The following is a 21,534-nucleotide window of genomic DNA, read 5'->3' as shown; positions in this document are numbered from 1 at the left end:
AGGATCTCCTTCAAATTTCCGAAGTGGTGACATTGAAACTGGCTCTGGAGCCATTGGTAGCTTATCCATTAGTTGGTAAATATCCTTAATATACAGATGCGTGGTCTATAGACACTATATGGTTTTTATGGAAATTATTTAGTATAAAATGAGAGTTAAAAAGAAAGCAAAGTAAAGCCCATTGACCTCTCACATAAGACCCCTGAAAATAAGTATCAAGATAGAGCCTATAAAACCCTATAGTTGGAGGAGATTGTGTTAAAAATGCGTTTATTAAAACTACCTCCCTATAAGCTACCCCCCACCTGCCCCTTATTACATTCAGGTCAGGGCTTGCAGAAGTTATTCATGGAGGGTTTGGGGAAGGGTGAATAAAAGGTTATGTAGATGTGATTAACTTGGTATTAATGCAAAAAAGAACCCCTCTGATCTAGAAGTCTTGACTATTTTAAAATGAGCTAATAGCCATCGGGGTGAATTTATGTAGCAAATTGCTGTCTGCCGTATTCAAATTATTCCCCGAGCTCTGACTCATTCAGAAAGTACCAAATATCACGGAGGCACACAATTATCATGCTTAATTAATGTTTGCAACCAAAAAGAGTAAGGTTGGAATCTTTAATATCATCGTCAATACTGAAGAACTGAAATTGACTGATTATTATCTTGAGATTAATATATTTTCCCCAAGCCATACCCTGGGGTCAAAAGACCGAGTATTAAAACTATTTGAAAAATTCACTGCGATAATGGCTTTAGGGGCTAATTTTTTTTTAATGTCTTGCTTCCTTATGCCAGTACCACTGATTGTTATAGCCTGCACACTTCACCCATTAAGTGGTAATTCAGAGTGACAACTACATTGAAATGAAGCAAGTTAGTTAATCACCGTGAAACCATCCCTGAAATGCCTGTCCAAGCACTCCCGAGTCACTGGACGCCTCTGATTACCTGATTTTCTCCTGAAGTGAGATCTTCCCGTACGAAGCGGTGAATATGTTTATGGGGCAACAGGACGGGGGAGGGCTGCCGCTGGGTCGGGCTTGTTATCGAGCCCTGAGAATCTTCCAGAGAGCCATAAGCTGCCTGCTGCTTGCGTGCAGATTCCCTGAGGAATGGCCTGCAGGCACATGGGGAACGCCGTTACTTGCTTGTTCCAGCCCTGCACCCTCGAGACACGGACACGCTGAGGTTCTCGGTCAGGCTCTGGCCCTTGTCCTCCGACTTGGTTTTTACCAAAGCAGGATGGGGGATGGCAAAGAGCTCCGTGCATTGTCTGCCCGTTTTGGTTGGGCTGTCTGGGCTGCCGGGGGGAGCTTCCTTTGTCTTCCTTCTTCTTTAGGATCAAGTGGGCTCTGCCATGCGGTCTGTCCCCCACCGCAGGGAGGTCTGAGTCGGGGCTAGTGGTGGGCCTCAGGCTCATGAACAGTTCTCCTTTAGGAGACACCCAGCAGCCATGCCAGGGGCTTGGGTGCCCCCTCAGACACCTGCCATGGCTCCCACCTGGCTTGCAGGCTCCATGATGCTCCGTGGGTTGTTGACGGCACTGTTCTTCCTGCTCCCTGCTTCTCTCAGAGGGCTATCTCTGGGCCCATGAAAGGGCTTGCAGGGGCCACACTGCTTCTGTCCCACAGGCTTTGGGAAGTATGTTTCAGGGGCACAGATGCTGCCTTTCTAACCAGAAAACTGCCGTAGTTCTGTGGGTGCTCTTTTTCTCTGTAGCTTTCTTTCTCATTAATGTAGAGGCGAAAGAAAAAGCCAGAGGATTCTAGATGTCAGACAGAAAAAGGAAACCCCTCTGATTCCAGATCTCCCTCATTCTTCCTGTCGAGAGAACAGCCCTCGGTGGCTCCCAGAGGATGCGGGAGGCAGTTCCTGCTCTGCCTGTGCACAAGCTCACGACTTGATCCGCGAGGTCATGACATTGAGCCATTGGATGTGAAGATGCCTGTAAACCAGAGCCCTCACTCTTGTTACAGAAAGAGTTCGGCAAACACATCATGAGTGTTGGCCCCGTTTCATAAGCACTTAGACGCCAGCATGTCTGAAAGAAGGTCTCGCCATTGTACGTGAGAGACAAGTAACGTGTAGCTCACCGAACACCGTTATTTGAAGCAAAAGTAGGTTGCTGGCAGGATGGAGAATGTGGTCAGCTCCGGTGGGTCAGGTAGGGCCGGGGAGGGTGAATAGGAGCTCACTGGGGATGAGGTGGGGCTGGGGGCACAGCCTGAGCCGAGGGCAGCCAGTTCCTGGAGGTGTCACACAAAAGTGGGGTGGTGGATGTTTGCCTTCCTGTGGGGAGCTGTGCCCTCCCCGGGGCTCTGCATGCCAGTGGCCTCCATTATTCACTTGTGAGTGAGGCGTCATTTGTCTTCACCTGCTGTGAGCCCAAACAAGGACAGGCACACACAGCCTCCTCAGGAAGGGAGAGGACCACTGCTCGGATTGCTTAGGGTGCACGGTTTTTATATACCATGCACTCTCTCTTCCGTTAGAGTGGTCTGTGGCTACTGCATGTTTCTCAACTCTTACTCCATGAAATGTCACCATACATTGGCAGGATGCGGCAGGGGAAGAACACACAGTTCAGGTCACAGGAAAAAACTGAAGCAGAGCCAGACAGATCTGTGACATTGACAGAGCTGGTGAGAAGTTGCTCAGGCAGAGGCTGGATATGTGTCTGAATTCTCAAGAGTTCATTTAAGAGGGGGTTCCTTTTGCTTTTTCATCTCTTTCATGACCCATTTAAAAAGTATCTCATAATCTGTATTCTGGTGCCTTAGGGAAGGGATAGCATCGTGCTGTTCAGCAGAGGGAAAAAAGCAAACAAGCTGGGGGTGCGTTTTTGTGCCATGTGGGTATATGAGGATGTCAAATAATACATAGTAGTTCAATTAAAAATGTGGAAATTTGAGGGGGGCACCTCGGTGGCTCAGTCGGTTGAATGTCTGACCCTTGGTTTCGGCTCAGGTCATGATCTTATGGGTCCTGGTATCGAGCCTGGCATCTGGCTCTGTGCTCAATGGGGAGTCTGCTTGAGATTCTCTCCCTCTGTCTCACCTCTCAACTTGTGCATATAATTAAAAAAATAATGCAAATAATAATGTGCAAATAATAAAATAAGATAATAAAATTTTTAAAATGTGCAAATAATAAAAAAAGATTTATTTTAATTAATTTTAAATAAATAAGACTTGTTTTAATTAATTTAATTAATTAATCTTTAAAAAATATAGAAATGGTAGGTATCTGTGTTTAAAACCTATACTGTGGAATGTGATAAATCCCTCCCCCCCCAAATAAAACACTTTGGAAGCTAATTTTTAAGTGCATTATTCAGTTCTCTGCACTCCTAGCCCTCTCGTGTTCCCAAGCACAAGGCACACGTGATTTAGCTAATTCAAGCATATGGTACTCAGAGAAGGTGGTTTTGAGACCAGTATTCGCATCGGGCGCAGGCTCCCTGGTTTTCTCTAGGGTGATTGTGTCTGAGCTATGGCTGCGTCATCTATAAAATGAGAATAATAATAATAATACCTGTTATAAAAGGTGGTTGTTGGGATTAGGGGAGAATATTATGTGAAAGTTGGTTGTTTTTTTTTTTTTTAAATACTGTATTTTTGGGGGTGGGGGAATTTGGGGTAGAACATTTTATTTTTATTATTTTATTTTATTTTTTCATAGATTCATTGTTTATGTACCACATCCAGTGCTCCAGGCAATACGTTCCCTCCTCGATATCCACCACCAGGCTCACCTAAGCCCCTACTCCCCTCCCTGCTCCAAAACCCTGTTTGTTTCTCAGAGTCCACGGTCTCTCATGGTTCATCACCCCCTCCAGTGGTTAGTTTTTAATTATCTGGTTGTAAGGTGCTGAGCCTTCCCATTTGATATATCTCTGATACATAGTTTTCATCCGTTGGTGTTAATCTTGTTTTTAGGATTGTGTAAGTACACAGTCCACTTTAAAGCATTAATTAATTTTTTTATATCTCCCTATATCTGCCATTTCAGAAAAGCTACTACTTTGACTTCTGACATTTCCTTAAAGCTGAAGGTTTGATGATTTCAAGGGAGATGCTAAAAGACATTTTGTTACTTCCTTTAGAACTTACCTTCAAGCTTCACTCAGTTTGTGATTGATCTATTCGGTGTCAAATAAGAGCTATTCTGGACAGCTCAACCCATGTCTCGATTTCCAGCTTGAATCCATTCTCTTCTCTGAAGCCCCCGCCCCATCCAGGCTGGTTTGGATCACCGTAAAGACCTTTGATGTGTCTGTTCCACTCTCCATGTTGTAACTGGAGCACCTTTTCTTGATATCCACCTACTTTACGGAAGTGCTGTCTTATTCTTCACGTCTGAGCAGTAAGAGTCCAAATATTAAAAAACCTCCTGATGCTCCCCTCCTGCCGAGTCAGTAGTCAACACTCTTCACTTCTGCTTGTGTGCCTTTTTTCTCTTCCTTAAGAGCTGGATGGTTCTGCGTGGCATCTGGCTCTACTCAACACCAGCATTTGCCATATCTGTGTTCCTTTCATCTTTTATTTTTAAGACACCTGATGCAGATACCTGATTTTCCCTCTGGTCTGCTTTCTTTTGATGAGTGAATGATTGTGCCGATGACTTTAGTTCTAGCCCCCTCAAATCCTTTTTGAGAATACAGTATAATACATGCCTGGCTTATGAACTTAATGATTCTGATAATCTTATGATCAAAAATACAGATGCTGGTTACAAGATAAAAATAGATTTAGCTAGGTCATCCTGAAAGTATTTTATTTTTCTGTTCTTCCTCTTCTGTTAATGTATGGGGAAAGAAGATTTCCAGCTTTTTCCATTTGCAAGTGATTTTTCAATTTGATATGAATTACTATAAAAAGGACATTCTAGCTTTAGAATTTGGCTTGTCATTTTAAAAAAATAATAGGAAAGTCATCCCTTTAATAATCTCTAGCCACTTAAGGGTTCAAATGACTTATATAAATTTTACAATTTAAAGCCTCATAAAAAGCACATTTTTCAAGAATGTAACAGTCGTCACATTTAGTTTTATTATAGTTTAGTTTCCAATGTCCTGGTGATACCCTGGTTTGGATTTTACCTTGGTACTAAGTATCGACCAAAGGGACAAGAACATGTGCTAGCAATTGAGTCTAGTCTGACGGGTGACCTCTTTCCAAAACTTTAAAAGTAAGTCATTCCAGTACATCTTTTGAAATACTACAGGGACCACTGTCCTAGTGTATCTTGTCTGAGCCTTGACAAAATAATAGGTATGTGATAGGCATGTGATAAATACATAAAGTATATTGGAAAGGTTTTAGAAGTTGGAAACAAAACTGTAAACCGAAATCTCACATGTTGGGGGATGGTGTACATGGAAAGCTGGTTATAAACATACTGTCCTAAGTCCTTGACTTGGCGTTTCTGAATCCACCATGCCCAGTTTACCTGGATTAGTCAGCAAGTTCTGCATTAGTCGGGGAGTTCTTTGCACGCTTTAATTTGCTTTTTTAAAAATTTAACAATGGCTTTAGATTCTTTTGCCCATTCTTGAATGTATTCCAGGAGAAATAGGAAGTGCATTACCCCAATCAGCATTGGCATGAAGAACAATTACTAGAAATCACTTTGACACATGAAACTGGCAGCCCAAGAATCAGAGTTTGGAATTTGTCAGTCAAACATCCCGTAGGCTACTTTTTCCTAAAACTGCCATCCAAGTTGACAGCTTTCCGGTTGTTGGAAGGATGATTATTATGACCTTTTTCATGGATTTGAGAAGTTCTGCAGATGTGGTCAACAGAACAGTTGATTATTGACAAGACACATTAGCCGTTTTTTATTAAATAAGCAGGAGACAGATCAGTATGAGCTTAAACATCTTGGCCATATAAACAGATGAGCAAAAATTGAGGTGCGGGATAATCAAAGCTAAAGGTGCTGGCTACGTTGGAAAGGCATGCAAACACCAAAGCAGACACTAACACCATGAAAAACATAAAAAGAAGTTGTGTGAACTTCAAGGTATTAAAAATGAGTACAGTGAGGCCTTGTTTATTCGTCATTGTAGGAGAAGGAATATCCCTGTGACAAATACATCCTCCATTTTCTAGGCCAACCATATATCTAAGATTTGATTATTTTTCCACTGGAAAAATGTCATCAGACATTTCTCACGAGTTGAAAATTCTACAACAGAACTGTCTATAACCCAAAATAATTAATTTTTCACAAAATAGAATTTCCCCTTCAAATTTCAGAACTCTTCTCATCTCTTTTACGTGAAAATTTACAATATACTTTACCCTTTTCTATACAGATCCTTAAGAAGATCTATACAGATCTTCTTACCATGATTTAATCTTTTTTTGCTGACTCAGGCCGTACTTACTGTAGAGTGTGGTAACCAGGGGTCTTGAAGAGGTTCAAGCATGTCTGGAGTAGGGTACTGGGGGAAGTGAGTTGGAAGAGTAGGGGGTGGGGGGACAGCTAGTAGGATGTTCAAAATCGGGATTTTAGAGATGATAACAGCTGTTGAGGATGACCAGGTCTAGGACAGGGGTTCTTAACCTGATTACCTATGAAAATCATCTGAAGAACTTAAAAAATATGCCAGTGCCCTGGTGCTGCCCCATTGTTCTCAGTTTCCCAGGCTCCTTTAACTTTTAACTTTCCATTCCAAATATGTGGCACTCTTCATCATGGCCCCAGGTAAAGCTCCAGCTTTTATGTAGACATTCTAAGTGGTAGGAGAGAAAGGAAGAAGGGGCAAAAGGTAAATTAGCTGTCTCTTAAAACAAAGTCTTAAGACAAAGCACCTGCCACACGGTGCTTCTGTTGGCATTCATTGTGCAGAACTTGATAATGTGTCATACCTAATTGTGAGGGAGATTGGGACATTAGTCTTCAATCTGGATAGCCATATGCCAGCAACATACTATTACGATGGAAGAGAGGAAGAGTAGTTACTTTAAAACACGCTAGCATCTCTGTCAGCTCTAGAAGGGTAGTGGATTACACCATCTAGTAATGTGATCTTCAGGTGATTTGATGATTTTGAAATTTTGGTTGTCTTCTCCCGTCCCAGGCTCTCAGGTCCATGGGTGTAGAAGGGAAAGCAGCCTCCAGCTGAGAGGGATCTGGTTCACTGAGTGATTTCTGCAGGAGATCACCAAGTTTCAGTTTAGGGCAAGAATGGGAAGCCCAGGAAAGTTAATGGTGTAGGGGATTTTTCTGATGGTGACATTATTTCTCTACCCACCATTCCCCTATGTCTGCCCTTTCTCCATAAATAGCACATATTCCATTATAATAATCACTCCTTTGCAAATCCCCACAAAGCCCTGGTGCGTCTCTCTCTCTCTGTAGTACTTCTTGGAAGTCTCCAGCTCCATGGAAGCTTAACTCCCAACAGCGTCTTCACAAAATTAGTAGCCACAGAGCTTAAATGTCTATTTACCATGGCTTGGCAACCCCACTGCATTTCCCTTGAATGGGTCATGTCCCACTCCTGAGAGGAGTTAGTCCTATTCCTCCTGAAACCTGAAATCCCCCCGTCCACTTCTGCTCTCCTTCAGCCAGTGACCTCACTTGATAATTTCAATGAAGAAAAAAAAAAAATGAAGCAACCAGGTGGGAGTTTCTTCGCTCCCTACTGCTGAGCCCACCTTCTGCTTTCCTCTCTTGCTCGTTTTACTTGGCAGTGACATCTCCCAGCTTCTGTGAAAGGCTGAGCTCTCTACGCCGTACCCTCAAACCTATCCCTTCTTGCTTTTCCAGATACTTTTCTCCTGCAAGAATATCTTCTGTACTGGCTTGTTCTCATCAACATGCACACATGTTTTTAAAAAAGCCAATCAGGGGCTCCTGGGTGGCTCAGTGGGTTAAGCATCTGCCTTCGGCTGAGGTCATGATCCTGATCAGGGTCCTGGGATCGAGCCTCTAATCGGGCTCTCTGCTCAGCAGGGAGCCTGCTTCCCTTCCTCTCTCTCTCTGCCTGCCTCTCTGCCTGCTTGTGATCTCTGTCTGTCAAATAAATAAATAAAATCTTGAAAAAATAAATAAATAAAAACAAAAAAAGCCAATCATCTTTGCCCCAGATAACCTGTCCCTCCACTGTCCCATTTCTTGGCTCCTCTTCACAGCAAAACTTATGGAAACCATTTTGTAAACGGCGGCTGCCAGCAATTCTCCAATTCCTCCAATTCCTCACCTGTCTCCAATCTGGCTTCTCTTCACACTTCACTGAAATTGTTATTTTTAAGTGTCCATTTGTTTCTAAATATAACCGCTCATCTCTGTCCTTATCTTACTTGACCTCTAAAGCAGCATTCCACATGCTTGATCACCCCTTCCTCCCTGAATCAGATTTCTTCCTAGAGCGTTTGTGACACCGCACTCCTCCGCATTTTCTGGCTATCTCCCTGAGTCCTACTTACGAGTCTTCTATAATGGGTTTTTCCTACTCAGCCTCTGAACTTGGAAGCGTCCTGGTCCCCAGTCTTGACCCTCTTCCCTCTCTATAGGTTCAAACCTCATAACCTCTCCCTGGAGCTCAAGACTCATGTCCAGATATCTGCTTGGCATCATCTCTTGGCTGTTTCATAGACATCCTAACCTCAAGTCCAAACAAAGCTCTTTCTTTCCCACCACATACGTGATCTCCTCTTGCCACCTTCCTCATCTCAGTAAAGGTCATCCACCAAGTGGCCCTTGATTCTCCATCCCTCACCATCTGCCATTTGTCAGCAAGTCCTGCCAGTTCTGCCCTCAAAATCCAGCCTAAGTGCTTATAATTCTCCATCCCCTTTGCTCCCACCGTCGTCCAAGCTGCCATGGTCTCCTGACCTAGTGCGCTGGCCTCCCTGCTCCCTCTCTTGTCTCTTGTAATGCATTCCCTAAGAGTGGCCATAGTGATCCTTAGAATCTTACATCCAATAATCCAGGACTTTCCTTTTGCACTGGAATAACACCTCAGCTCCTCACTGTGGTCCAGGCCCTGTGTGATCTGACACCAGTGCACCTGTCTGGCCTCATGATACTGCCCCCACTGGGGGTGCACTGGGGGTGCCTCACCTTAGGGTAGGGCACTTATTCTCATGTTCTTTGGACAGCTTTCTGGAGGAGAGGGTCACTCCTTATCATTTAGGAGCAAACGTCACCTCCCCAGAGAAGCCCTCCCTGAATACCTTATTTGAAGAGGTGCCCTCCCAGTCTCTTCCTCTGTGTTTATTCTCCTGGCACTTACTCTCCCTGAGGGAAGGGACCATGTCCAGCTTTTCCACATCTGTATTGCCAGTGCTTAGTGTAGTCATTAACCTTCAATAGAAATGAATCAATTTATTGAATACCTGAGTGAAAAACTGTCTGAACATTTCTCAGATTTTTGTCACACTGCTTCCGTCCCTTATTTGTACCATGACTTCCACCGGGAGCCGTAACATCCTGATTACTATTTCTAAAAGCAGTGACACCACAGTTTATGATTTCTCAACCACGAGGGGCTGGGAAAAGCAGTTAACCAACCTCGTTAAGAACTGCGTGTGAAGGGCGCCTGGGGGCCTCAGCGGGTTGGGTGACTGCCTTTGACTCAGGTCATGATCCCGGAGTTCCGGGCTCGAGTCCCTCATTGGGCTTCCTGCTCAGGGGAGAGTCGGCTTCTCCCTCAGACCTTCCCCCTCTCGTGCTCCCTCTCTCTCTCTCATTCTCTCTCTCAAATAAATAAATAAAATCTGAGAAGAAAAAAAAAACTGTGTGTGGAGAATGGGGGAATTTAGAAGTCAAGTCCTGCATTAGGGAGGGGGCATTATCCTCATTTATTTTCCGGTGAATATTATTGTCCTCGTTTTATGAGTTTTGTTACTGGTACTGCTGCAGAGAGATGTCCAGAAGCTTGTCTGGTCAGGATCTTCAGCATCACGGTCTGACAGGAAATACGAGAGAAGTCAGATGTGCTCTGAGTCTTAATGACTGCTTGTTGGAGCTTGGGAAGGGAGGTCCGAGAGATGAAGGGACAGCCAAGGCGGGCACCTTTTTGCATGTTGGGACGCTCTCTGAGCCTGTCTTTACGGACTCCAGGAGAGGGGGCTGTGAAGGGGGATTGGTTTTATTTATTGTGGTAAAATATACATAACATAACATGTAATATTTTAGCTATTTTAAAGGTACAGTGGCATTCAATATACTCATGTCATGCAACCATCACTGCTGTCCATCTCTAGAACTTTCCAAACTGAAAATCTGTACCCATCAAACAACTCCCCAATCCCCCAACCCCTGGGAGCCTTTATTTGACTTGCAGTCTCTGGATTTGACATCTCCTGTTGAAGGAACCACCTTCCTCCCGTGCCTCCGTCACTGTCTGCTGTCTCACTGCTGACCCTTCCCTCCGCCAGATGTGTGAGGTGGGGTTTGTGGGGACAAGTGTGGTGGGTTCCCATGTCACACAGCTATGCCACACCAGCTGGGTATCCTACGGTTCGACTCTGTTCTGACACCTTCTACCTGGAAGTAGCATTAGATCCCACTAATTTCCAGGCTCAGTCCCACGTGGCTGACCCTGTGCGTGCCTTCAGATGACAGTTGCAAGTCCACATTGTTTCCTGTGCTTCTGAGTGACCAGAGATCAGAGGTTCCTATAGTTTCCTCCTCGGATAGATTAATTTGCCAGAGCAGCTCACAGAATTCCGGAAAACCTCTTACTACATCACTGGTTTATCATGAAGGATAACTCAGGAACGGCCAGATGGAAGAGACGCACAAGACAAGGCATGTGGGAAGGGGAGCAGGCTTCCGGTCCCTTCCTGGGCCCCACTCTACCAGCATCCCCACTCTGCTCACCAACTGGAAAGCTTCTCAAACCCCTATCCCTTTGTGCTTTTAGGGAGGCTTTATTACATAGACATCATTGATAAATAATTACATAATTAGCCATTGACAATTAATTTAACTTCCGGTCCCTCTTCCCTTCCCCCAAGGGCAGGGCAGGGATCCTCCCTCTCACATGGGTCTGAATGTTCCAGCCCTAGTCTAATCATGGAGTTGGCTCCCCAGCAACCAGCCCCCATCTAAGGGGCTTTTCAGAAGTCACCTCATTAAATAAACTCAAGTGTAGTTGAAAGAGGCTTGTTATAAATAACAAAGGACACCCATTTCTCCTTTAACACTCTGAAGTTATTTCAGGAACTGGGATCAAAACTTAAATATCATAACCAAAGATGCCCCTATGACTCTTCTGTAGGAAATTACAGGGGTTTCAGGAACATTAAATAGAGATTTCTTACTATAAATCACAATAACCCATCATAAGCAGAATCATACCATATTTGTCTTTTTTTGTCTGCTTATTTCTCTTGGCATAAGGTTAAGGTTCATCATGACCTCACTTGCCAAAAATCTCATTCCTTTTCAAGGCTGCATAATATTCTAGTGTGTGTATCCACCACATTTTGGTTCGCCTTCATTTGACATCTGTGAATAATGCTGCCGTGAATGCTAGGGTGCAAATATCTGTTTGAATCTCTGCTTTCACTTCTTTTATGCATATACCCAGAAGTGGAATTACTGGATCATATGGTAATTCTATGATCAAATTTTTAAGAAAAATGCTAAAGGGGCTTAAAACCCGTTAACTTATTGGTGAAAAGGACTATTCATTGATTGCCTCATATATGTCCTATAAGTATATTAGGGCAGCAGAGAAATGGGAATGGATGGTCACAGCTCCTTCTCTCAAGATCTGTAAGGAGGGACATGCGTAAATAAGAGTAGCTATTATATACCATATTTACTGCTGTATTAAGATGTGTATTACAGGAACATATTATACTAATAATGATTTCTAGTGTTTCTGAAGACAAAACCTCCTTGGATATTGTCCAGAATAGATGTTCTACCACACTGTGTTCTACCACTCTGCGGTAGAGAGTTTCCAGTGTACAAGTTTTGGTTGTGCATTTGTATTTTTTTAATAGCTAACAGTCCATCCATCTTTCCCATGATCTCAATGTCTTTTCTGTTTTCTCTTCCTTTAGTGGTTTTTAATTGCCAACAGATCTTACAAAGTCAGTGCAGCGAGCTCTTTCTTCTTCAGTGGTGTGTTTGTGGGAGTCATCTCCTTTGGTCAGCTTTCAGATCGCTTTGGAAGGAAAAAAGTCTATCTCACAGGTAATCAGTTAAGAGTGTTCATGCACTGAATAAGAGGACTTACTTCTTTAATGTTGCCATGTAGAAAACAGAACTGATTTTTTAATATACTAGCACGAGGCCACACTGTAGCCAGAATTGATTCTGGCCAAGCGCTTTCAAGGCACCAGCAGCATACCTGGGGAAGGCCACGTATTTGCACCTAAGCTTTTCAGAGATGATGGTCCTTTTGGCAACTCTGGAATTCTAACTTATGCCACATTTCTAAAGATAACTGAGCCAGTGTATGAGATCTGTTTCTTTGTATCTTGTCTGTTGGTTCATTTCAAATATGCTCTATAAGAACCAGCATAGTTCTTTTAACAAGCTAAGCCTGAGCTGGGACTTTTCCATTTCCCACACTGTGGTGAATAATTGAAAACTGTGCATGAGTGACAGATTATCAACTTGTAACGAACAAAGATAAACCTTAGTTTTTCTTTATAGTTTTTAAGAGAAAATGTTTTTTTATAAAAGCATAGCTTAGAAAAATTTAAGTTTACAGAGATTTATCTTTACAGGTGTAAATTTAGTATAATTTATTACTTTGATCAAATGCTGTTTTATGTCTGGGTTATTGACTGCTGTTCCTCTAATTCTAGGTTTTGCTCTTGACATCTTATTTGCTATTGCAAATGGGTTTTCCCCCTCCTATGCGATCTTTGCAATAACTCGCTTCCTGGTGGGCGTGATGAACGGAGGAATGTCGCTGGTGGCCTTCGTCCTGCTGAATGAATGTGTGGGCACCGCCTACTGGGCACTCGCAGGTACTGCTTCACTCCGTGCACATGACAGACATGGTGAGCTGCCCCGGAAAACCTCTCAGGGAGCCGGTTGAACCCCAGAGGCTAAAATGCACTTGGACTTGGACAAATCTCACCATTAGATTTGCTTTCCAAAGTTTGTTCTCTATGACCTTGAACAAGTCATTTTATTCATATTGCTCTGTAGACAGTCTCCCCTGGGGCCTGCCTCATAGATGGTGAGCTTGCCTCCAGATTGTTCCAGGAGTGTCACTTTCTTCAGAAGGATATTAACTGTTTACACCTTAAACTGAAAAGTGGCACAGACGTAAGAAAGCCTAGACGTTCCTTTCCCAGTGCCTTCTTACTGTATTTTATTAAATATTTATCTCCTGGGCAGGGGAGAGACAAGTTGGGAGGACCAGTTGATATCGGGCCAGTGCTGGGCTAAATGAGAAACTTGTTTTTATTTGAAATGCAGTAAGAAGCCAGTGGGTGAATTAAATAGTGGAGCTATAGGATCAGATAGGATACAGATGGACAGCTATGGCAGAGGTGTGGAAAATGGCCCATTGGAGGAGGAGAAATTGAAGAGCCATAGAGGAGGTGGTTGTGGTTGGCCTGTGAAACACAATGGGGGCTTGCTCAAACACAGTGTGGGGAGAGGAGTAGGGAAGTGGGCCATGTGAGCTGGATTTTGGTGGGGCAGCGACTTGCTGAAGGGTCAGAGTGGGGAGAGAAAGAGGAATCAGCAGGACCTCATGGCTTTGCTTGCAACTGGGTGGATTGCTAGTACAATTTACGAAAATGAGGTCTAAGCTACTGAAATTTAGTTTTTACTAGTGTGAAACAAACAAACGTAGCACACTTGAAAATGATCTAAAAGAAACAGGAAATCTGACAAATAGGATCAATATCTAATAGCCTGTAAACAGAAGACCACCGGTGACACTCCAGAATTATAACATGCAAAAAGGAGTGATTTGAAATGTTCACTTAATTAATTTTTTGACTAAATAACCTAGAGCCTTCCCATATCTGCATCTCCACACCACCTCTGTTGTCATATCTAGGCAAACATGTGCAGCTTCTTGCTGGATATGAGATCTGAATGTCACTTGGACCCTCAAATAAAAACTATTGCTTTCTTTCTCCTAAAACCTTTACCTTCCGGGACCTCTGTCTGTGGTAGTGTCATCACAGCGTTTACGGTCATTAAACGAGACGCATTCAGATCCTGTCCTTTTGTCTACCATACCCAGTCGATACCAACTCTTACTGATTATAGGGGACAGAGCCTCAACTCTGATGAGTCTCTGTATATAAAGGGAAATTATGTGGTTAATATAACCAAACCCCTGAAGGTCTAGGCCTCAGAGATGCCCAGAACCAGGAAGTCCAATGCTTCTTGTTTCTGTCCCCAGTCCTCCCTGAGAAGCTTTCTCTGTGCAGTCAGGGATAGGCCCCTGTAGCCCTCAGCTCTTACTACCAAGTGTCGTATTTAAAATCTGGGCTCAGAACTTGGACTGGTCCAGCCAAGGCCCTGCAGTAAGTGGAACTGTGGTGGGCAGCCCCGTCTTGAACCACAGGGATAAAGGAAGAGGAGGTCTGCTCTCTAGAAGAGGGAAGGGGTATTCTTGGAATTAGATAGGGTGCTAGGTAGACAGTATCTTATAGTAGGTACTCACCCTGGGAGGCTTCCCAGTGGCATTTTGGAAGGAGGGTAATAGATGGGTATAGACAGCTATAACCATATCACAGTAGGATAGTATAGCTAGTATTTGTATATGTGTATAGCAGGCATTATTTCATCCTAAACTAACAACTACCCTCGAGAAAACTGAGGCTCAGAGACGTTTAGTGCTTTGCCTGAGGTCACACAGCAGTAGGTGGCAGAACTAGGGTCTGAACTCAGTCCCTCTGGAACAGTCCCATTCTGTGGGCTGTCTTCTTTTTGACTACATTGTTGTCAGTGGATACCAAGTGTTCGGAGCTGTTCTGAGCAATGACAGAAACTGTTATTCTTGGAAGCCAGGTGCTGTCTGATGCCCTGTAATGAAGCTGTAATAGCTATTGATTATCTTAAATTTCCAGGGAAATCATAGCATCCCCACTTCCTTCGTTATCAGACCCCATGTTTGGATTTGGTGTGCTGAACGTGCTGCCACTTCACTCTTCCCTCTGCTCCCCCCTTTCCCTCACTAGGGCACAGAGTAGACATGTCATTATGGCTAGAGAATTGATCATCCCTGGGCAAGAAAACAAGAACATGGTTCTTTTCTAGAATTCTTGTAGAAAGTTCTTGTAGCAAGGTCAACAAGGTCCTGTTGCTGTGCGTTCCCCACAGAAGCCTGCCTTTCCGTAGGAGGATGGAGAGGGAGGACGAGGACAGCTCGCAGGCTTACCCCACCCTGTGCACAGCTCCGTGTCCTAGACAGCACCCCTGACCTCTCTGTGCTGTTTCCTCTTTGTGTATGGCTCTAACGGTACCTGCTTTGTAGGGCGACATATGTCAAAAGTAGAATGCACGATAAATGGTAGCGGGTACTGCTACACACGTGGTAGTAGCAGTTATAGAAAGTGAGTCAGAGGTGTAAATTCACACGTATATCGGGCAAGCCAGGGGGACTTAATACCCATCTCAGCATTTATTTTTTTAAAAACATAGAATTTTTCACAATCCCATGGGTGATTTTTTTTTTTTTTCCTCTAAGCCTGCTGGCAAAAATCCAGGCTTTGTGGAGACAGACAAGAAATAGAGAGCTATAAAATGTCATGTATCTGGTGCTGATACACCCAGTGGGGAAGGGCAGGAGGGAGAGCTGAGGAGGAGCCTGTGATTTAAGAGGAAGATTTGATAAGATGAAGTCCCAGCATTTCGATAATCTCATGACCTAAAAACTGTCGGGCCAGCCAGCAAAGCATCTCTCTGAGCTTCAGAGCATGCGCAGGTGGACGTCCGCACAGCCTTGGGTGCAGAAAGCACTTGGGCAAACCCTTAAAATTCATCTTGACCATGTGTGGTTTGTGTTTTTCGCCTGTCCTTCCTCCTGTTCCCTCACTCACTGGCCTCTGCCACTTTTCTCGTCTGACAGTTGCTGTGTGTGTAGGTTCTTTTCTGCTGACGCCTCCCCACCCCCCAGGAAGGCGTTGCCTCTGTGCCTCGGGACTGGAAGGGTGGTATGGAAGGTGCTTTCCCCAGTAACAGGCGTCTTTTCCCGGACTTAGGGTCAATCGGTGGCCTCTTCTTCGCGGTCGGCATTGCCCAGTATGCCCTGTTGGGGTACTTCATCCGCTCCTGGAGGACCCTCGCCATTCTGGTGAACCTGCAGGGAACGGTGGTCTTCCTTCTGTCTTTGTGAGTAGTGTTTTCTCTTAGAGGTTTAATTTAAGACACGGAAGGAATGTCTTAAGAGGACGTGGTCAATGAGCGGCGTTATTCCCTTTCCGGAGTTCGCCTGAGCTGACCTTGGTGAAGAGCTGTCCCACAAGCACCCCAGTGCCGGACAGCTGCTGGGAAGAGGTGCTTGATTAATTCAGGGCGCAGGTGTCCCTTGTGTCAAGTCACCTCTCCATAGCCTGCATTTTTAACCTTCAAGTTATTGACTTGGTAAGCCGAAGGCCTCGAGCCTGAAGATCTTCAGGCTGGGTCAGGTCGAGGGCTAGGCATCCGGCTCAGGTGTGATGCTGCGGATATCGCAGTCCATTCGTGGCCCGTGTGGAGCTGTACCTGTCCATCCTTCAGGTGACTCTTAATTCAGGGCCTCTACTGTGGACACAGGAAGACTCTCATATACGGGAGAAATCCTTTGGCTGGACGGGCTTAAAGCAGTAAAAGGGTGATTCCCTGGTCAGGACGGGATGCTGCAAACAGCTATCTCAGAGATTACCGTGATGCTCTAAACACTGTACGGCAAGGCACCAACTGGGAACCCTTTTACCAGGTCTTTCGTCCCGTAGCAAATACTTGATTAATAAGGTTATTGATAGCGTTCGTTATATGATATATATTACATAATATATAATAGAATGGTATTATTTATTAATATTCTTCCCTAAATAGCCTCAGGCTATTTAACAAATATAAAACAAATACTTAAGAGACATTTACAGAGTTCTTCATAAAATGAACATTAAATACTGACCATCTTGTTGGGGCCTAGAAGCCCCGTTTCAGTCATAAATACTATACTACATTCTGATCTTTAGTCACAAAGAAGTAATACTATTCCATTTCTTATTTCATCATTTTAATGATGTTTTTAAGAAGTTTGACATTTTAGGGGCGCCTGGGTGGCTCAGTGGGCTAAAGCCTCTGTCTTCGGCTCAGGTCATGATCCCAGGGTCCTGGGATTGAGCCCCACATCAGGCTCTCTGCCCAGCAGGGAGCCTGCTTCCCTATCTCTCTCTGCCTGCCTCTCTGCCTACTTGTGATCTCTGTCTGTCAAATAAATAAATAAAATCTTAAAAAAAAAAAAAGAAGTTTGACATTTTAGGGGCATCTGGGTGGCTCAGTCAGTTAAGCATCTGCCTTCAGCTCAGGTCATGGTCTCAGGGTCCTGGGATCGAGTTACTCATCAGGCTCCCTGCTCCCTGCTTGTGTGCTCTCTCTCTCTCTCTAATAAATAAAATATTTAAAAGAAAAAGAAGTTTGAATTTTTAGTTTTATCTCATCAGAAGTTTTAATGTGCTTATGAAGGGCTTTATCCTGAAGTATCAGACCTCTACTATTAATCATTAAAATCATTAAAATTAATCATTAAATTAATCATTAAAGTTAATAAATAAAATCTTCAGAAGCTGGTATCAGCTTCTGTGCCATAAAGTGAGGGTTATCTGTGGTAGAATTTCCCTTCAGATGCATCTTTAATATAGTCCTTCTTTATTCAAGTTCTACTAATTGAGATTTGGTAGATTGAGGATTGAACTGAAATCTGTTTTTGTATTCTCTTTGAAATAAGAGAATTAAGTGCAAAAATGAGTATAATAGTAGGGTACCTGACTGGCTCAGTTGGAAGAGCATGGGACTTTTGATCTTGGGGTTGTGAGTTCGAGCCCCACGCTGGGTATAGAAATTACTTAAATAAATAAACTTTAAAGAATGAGTATAATAGAAAGTTTACCTGTATTTAGAAAGCAAAATGTATTAAATGCATTTAGTTATATGAATAACTAAATAACGAGATAATTCTACCATAAAGGGAAACTGACAACATTTTATTAGTTTGTGTATTACAAATTTTTGGAATAAATGAGTGCCTAGTATCATCCTTGTATTAATAAGCTGTCATGTAAATGTGGGTTAACAAATGAATTTTCTTTTTCTTTTTTTTATTTTATTTTTTTTTTAAGATTTTATTTATTTACTTGAGAGAGAGACAGTGAGAGAGAGCATGAGCAAGGAGAAGGTCAGAGAGAGAAGCAGACTCCCCATGGAGCTGGGAGCCCGATGCGGGACTTGATCCCGGGACTCCAGGATCATGACCTGAGCCGAAGGCAGTCGTCCAACCAACTGAGCCACCCAGGCGTCCCTGAATTTTCTTTTTAAATAGCTAATAATTCTCCTTTAGAGCGACTCTGATGGAGAGCATGAGCTGTTCTGCCTGTCTTTTCTTTTTTCTTTTTTTTTTTTTTCTGAAGATTTTATTTATTTATTTGACAGAGAGAGATCACAAATAGGCAGAGAGGCAGGCAGAGAGAGAGATGAGGAGAAGCAAGCTCCCTGCCGAGCAGAGCGCCCAACTCGGGCCTCGATCTCAGGACCCTGAGACCATGACCCAACCCGAAGGCAGAGGCTTAACCCACTGAGCCACCCAGGCGCCCCTGCCTGTTTTTCTGAATGTGGTCTGAGTTTGTTATGGCCCCAGTGCTAGCGGGGGACATCCATACCCTGGGAAATGAATTTAGGTCAGGAAAAAACAGGAAATAGAGAAAAAAGAGCCTGTGAGCCTGAAATATATATCTATTTATTCCATTAGGCCTTCCAGTGGTCAACCTGCAGTGTATCTCCTCTGATCGTGTCTCGGCCCACTTCCCATATCCTGTGTCCTGAGCACAGCGATCTGCTTACGGTTTCTGCATCAGCGTGTCCTGTCCTACGTGTCTGCCTTGCCCTTCTCACTGCTGCCCCGGCCCTTCCCACACCCCACCCTCCAGGCTTCCCAGTTAACTCCTGGCCTTCCGGGTTTGCTCAAATGCCACCCCCTCCAAACTTCTCCCCAACGCACCTCCAGCTGCCTGTCATTTGTTTTGGCTTCTGAATTCTCCAGCACTAACCCCACGCCCTTTGAGGGCTCTCTTTCCACCTCATGCTGGAGCCCAGCTCCTTCTGCACAAGGGGCTCCCTCCCTGGAGGCTGCTCAGCTCCGTCAACGTGTCCCCCAACACCGATGCCCAGGGCCTTCAGGTCCACTGGACAGATGTGGGCACAAAAACAGCTGCAGTCTTCAGAAATAGCTGTCAGTAACACAAGAAAAACTCATTATTTTAGGGTCCTACCTTGCTTTTTTTTATTTTATTTTACTAGAAACATTAGTGCATAGTTTAAAAAATCCTCATTTTCACAATACATGGATTTAAACAGTTTTACTCTACAAATCAGAGCCCCATAATTTACAAAGATTTTCTACCTTCTGAGAAATTCACAGGACATGTTTTGAGTAGAGAAAGCACTGTTAAATTAGCCCTGTAGCTTCCAAAGAGGGCCCTAGCACCATGCAGTGGTCAGCATGTTCAAAGACTGCTCTTTTAAAAGCACGTCTTGCTGTTTGTTATGCAGAATCGGCACACGTTGGAATTTATACTCCCAAGTCCATCCGTTGGCAGCTAGGTGAGCCTTTGTGTAAGGGAGCTTCCTGGCTTCTCCAAGTGTGGGGATGTGTGAGGTCCTCGGTTCGTGTGTGAGAGAGACCCTTTCCATGCATAAATGGTTTATTTATGCATGAATTTCCAAATTTCCAAAGCGTGACAATCTCTCAAGTACTAAAGTGATTTATAAACATTTACCAGTAATGTAAACATTTATGTAACAGCAGTTTACAAACATTCTAACATGATTAATGCTTATCAACAATTCTGAAAGCAGGGAAGTTGGAGGGAAAGGGGGCAGTGAGCTAAGTGACCCAAAGATAGTGACTGTTAGTATTTTGGCGGTTCCCTTGTCTCTTTTCTCTCACCTCCCCGTCCCCCTCGGTTTTAATTTTCATTACGACAGACTTCTGGTGTCCCAGTTCCTCTTCCCTCCCAGGGCTACTCTCTGTGCTCATCATAGTAGGCTTCTTTTATGTTCTTTGTATTCGGACTTAGAGTCCATCACGTGATTTACATGGTGGCTCGTCAGCTGCCTGGTGAATAGGGCCAGTGGAACCACTAGTTGATCAGCGGACCTGACTTCCAGCTGAACACTATTTTGCTTGATCATCTGCTTGTGTATTAGTAACAATAATCGAATGGTAATGAAGCTGTAAATCAAGGGATTTTTTTAGGCTGTCGTAGAAGGTCTGTGGCCCTGCTTTCGTTGACGATCAGATGTGCACGAATATTCTCTCCCCAGCAGCAAAGCTCTGGGACGATTCCCACCTTCTTGTTTCCTCTGAGCACCCACTGCATTGCTGGATACAGAATGAAAGTGCTTAGTAAGTGGTTCTTGATGGACTGGCTGTCCACGAAGTTCCAAATTCCATGGCATTTGTTACCACGTCACTATGCCTATGGGAAGGCATGGAGAATTCTAGAAGGCATCTTCAATGGCCAGTGGTACTCATAGATAGAAGCTTCATGTTAAGCAAATAATGTCACATTAGACCAAAAGGTACTCGATGCTATATTTAGTAAACGAGGTATCACTGTTCCTCTCCCCGTTTGTCTTTGACAAGTCCTCTAGCCGTGTTCACAGAAGTGTGCAGAGGAGGGGCGCCTGGGTGGCTCAGTGGTTTAAGCCTCTGCCTTCGGCTCAGGTCATGATCTCAGGGTCCTGGGATCAAGCCCCACATCGGGCTCTCTGCTCAGCAGGGAGCCTGCTTCCCCCCTCTCTCTCTGCCTGCCTCTCTGCGTACTTGTGATCTCTCTCTGTCTATCAAATAAATAAATAAAAATATTTAAAAAAAAAAAAAGAAGTGTGCAGAGGAAAAGGGCACATCAGAGAGCCAAGTCTTAAAACTACTGGAAAATATTAGTGGCAATATAACTGTTCAATACTTCGTAGTTGTAGCAGAAAATAATTATTTGGTACCTGGAAATTAACCAGAAGATGACTTTAATTCTTTAAGGCCTTAGGGGCAGGAAATACCCTGAGGGCATATTGAAGTGAGCATGTCAACCGATTGGAGCATTCTGAAGCAGGAAATGCTTGAAAGTAGTTGAGATGTGATGAACCCTGTTTGATTTTATGTAGAGTCTTCAAATAATCTCTGCCTTCTTAATAACATATTGCTACATTAAAATCATGTTTTAAAAATCTATTTTTTCTGACGAGACAATAAAAATTATCTTCTTTATGAGGCTTTGTCAGAACTTAAACACCTGCCATCTCTGTAGTAGTATTCTCACACTTGGCTAGGATTAAGAACCCTCTCTCTTATCAACAATTCTGAAAGCAGGGAAG

General features: G+C 43.8%; 1 protein-coding gene across 3 annotated transcripts in view; it reads left to right on the top strand.

Moving 5' to 3' along the window:
* Nucleotides 1-21,534, top strand: part of SLC22A15 (solute carrier family 22 member 15) — a 79,522-nt gene that overhangs the window by 29,051 nt on the left and 28,937 nt on the right. For all 3 annotated transcript variants that reach the window (XR_006607271.1, XM_004771087.3, XM_004771085.3), the window contains exons 3-5: nucleotides 12,039-12,171; nucleotides 12,792-12,956; nucleotides 16,161-16,290. Coding sequence is in view for 2 of the 3 variants with exons in the window: in XM_004771087.3 (XP_004771144.1) it covers nucleotides 12,039-12,171; nucleotides 12,792-12,956; nucleotides 16,161-16,290 (428 nt within the window). In the remaining variant the exon portion in view is untranslated. The remainder of the gene's footprint in view (nucleotides 1-12,038; nucleotides 12,172-12,791; nucleotides 12,957-16,160; nucleotides 16,291-21,534) is intronic.

Source organism: Mustela putorius, unplaced genomic scaffold (assembly GCF_011764305.1).
Source record: "Mustela putorius furo isolate JIRA1106 unplaced genomic scaffold, ASM1176430v1.1 tig00000585_pilon_pilon_pilon, whole genome shotgun sequence".
Classification (NCBI taxonomy): domain Eukaryota; kingdom Metazoa; phylum Chordata; class Mammalia; order Carnivora; family Mustelidae; genus Mustela; species Mustela putorius.
The sequence above is the reverse complement of the archived record's forward strand: the minus strand, read 5'-3'. Positions and strand labels throughout refer to the sequence as shown.